At 43.3% G+C, this 314-nt stretch overlaps 1 protein-coding gene across 1 annotated transcript in view; it reads right to left on the reverse strand.

Moving 5' to 3' along the window:
• Nucleotides 1–54, reverse strand: part of LOC145496257 (kappa-type opioid receptor-like) — an 843-nt gene extending 789 nt beyond the window's left edge. The window contains exon 1 of the mRNA XM_081475988.1: nucleotides 1–54. This exon is cut by the window's left edge and continues 789 nt beyond it. Coding sequence (XP_081332114.1) covers nucleotides 1–54 — 54 coding nt within the window.
• Between the last annotated feature and the right edge of the window lie 260 nt (nucleotides 55–314).

Consider the following 314-nt stretch of genomic DNA (forward strand, 5'->3'; position numbering starts at 1 on the left):
GAAGATGTAGCCAGGCATTGATAGTGTTCCTAGCATCAGGTCAGCAAACGCCATATTGATGACAAGAAACAAGCTTTTTCAACGAAGACTTTTGTTCCCAGCAAACAGTACAATAGTGAGAAGGTTTCCAGCCACAACAAGCAAAGTCGTCAAAATGAACGCGCTGCACCATGCAATGCCTTCTGCCTTGGAATGAACAATCATTTCGGAGCCAGAGGCGTTGTTCAAAGTAATATTAGCTCCCGATGTGATATTCATTTTTGTTTGACTCATGAAGCCTCGAAATCGCCAATGCGGGAACAAATGTCTCGTAA

This window comes from Orbicella franksi, chromosome 1 (assembly GCF_964199315.1).
Source record: "Orbicella franksi chromosome 1, jaOrbFran1.1, whole genome shotgun sequence".
NCBI classification, from domain to species: Eukaryota; Metazoa; Cnidaria; class Anthozoa; order Scleractinia; family Merulinidae; genus Orbicella; species Orbicella franksi.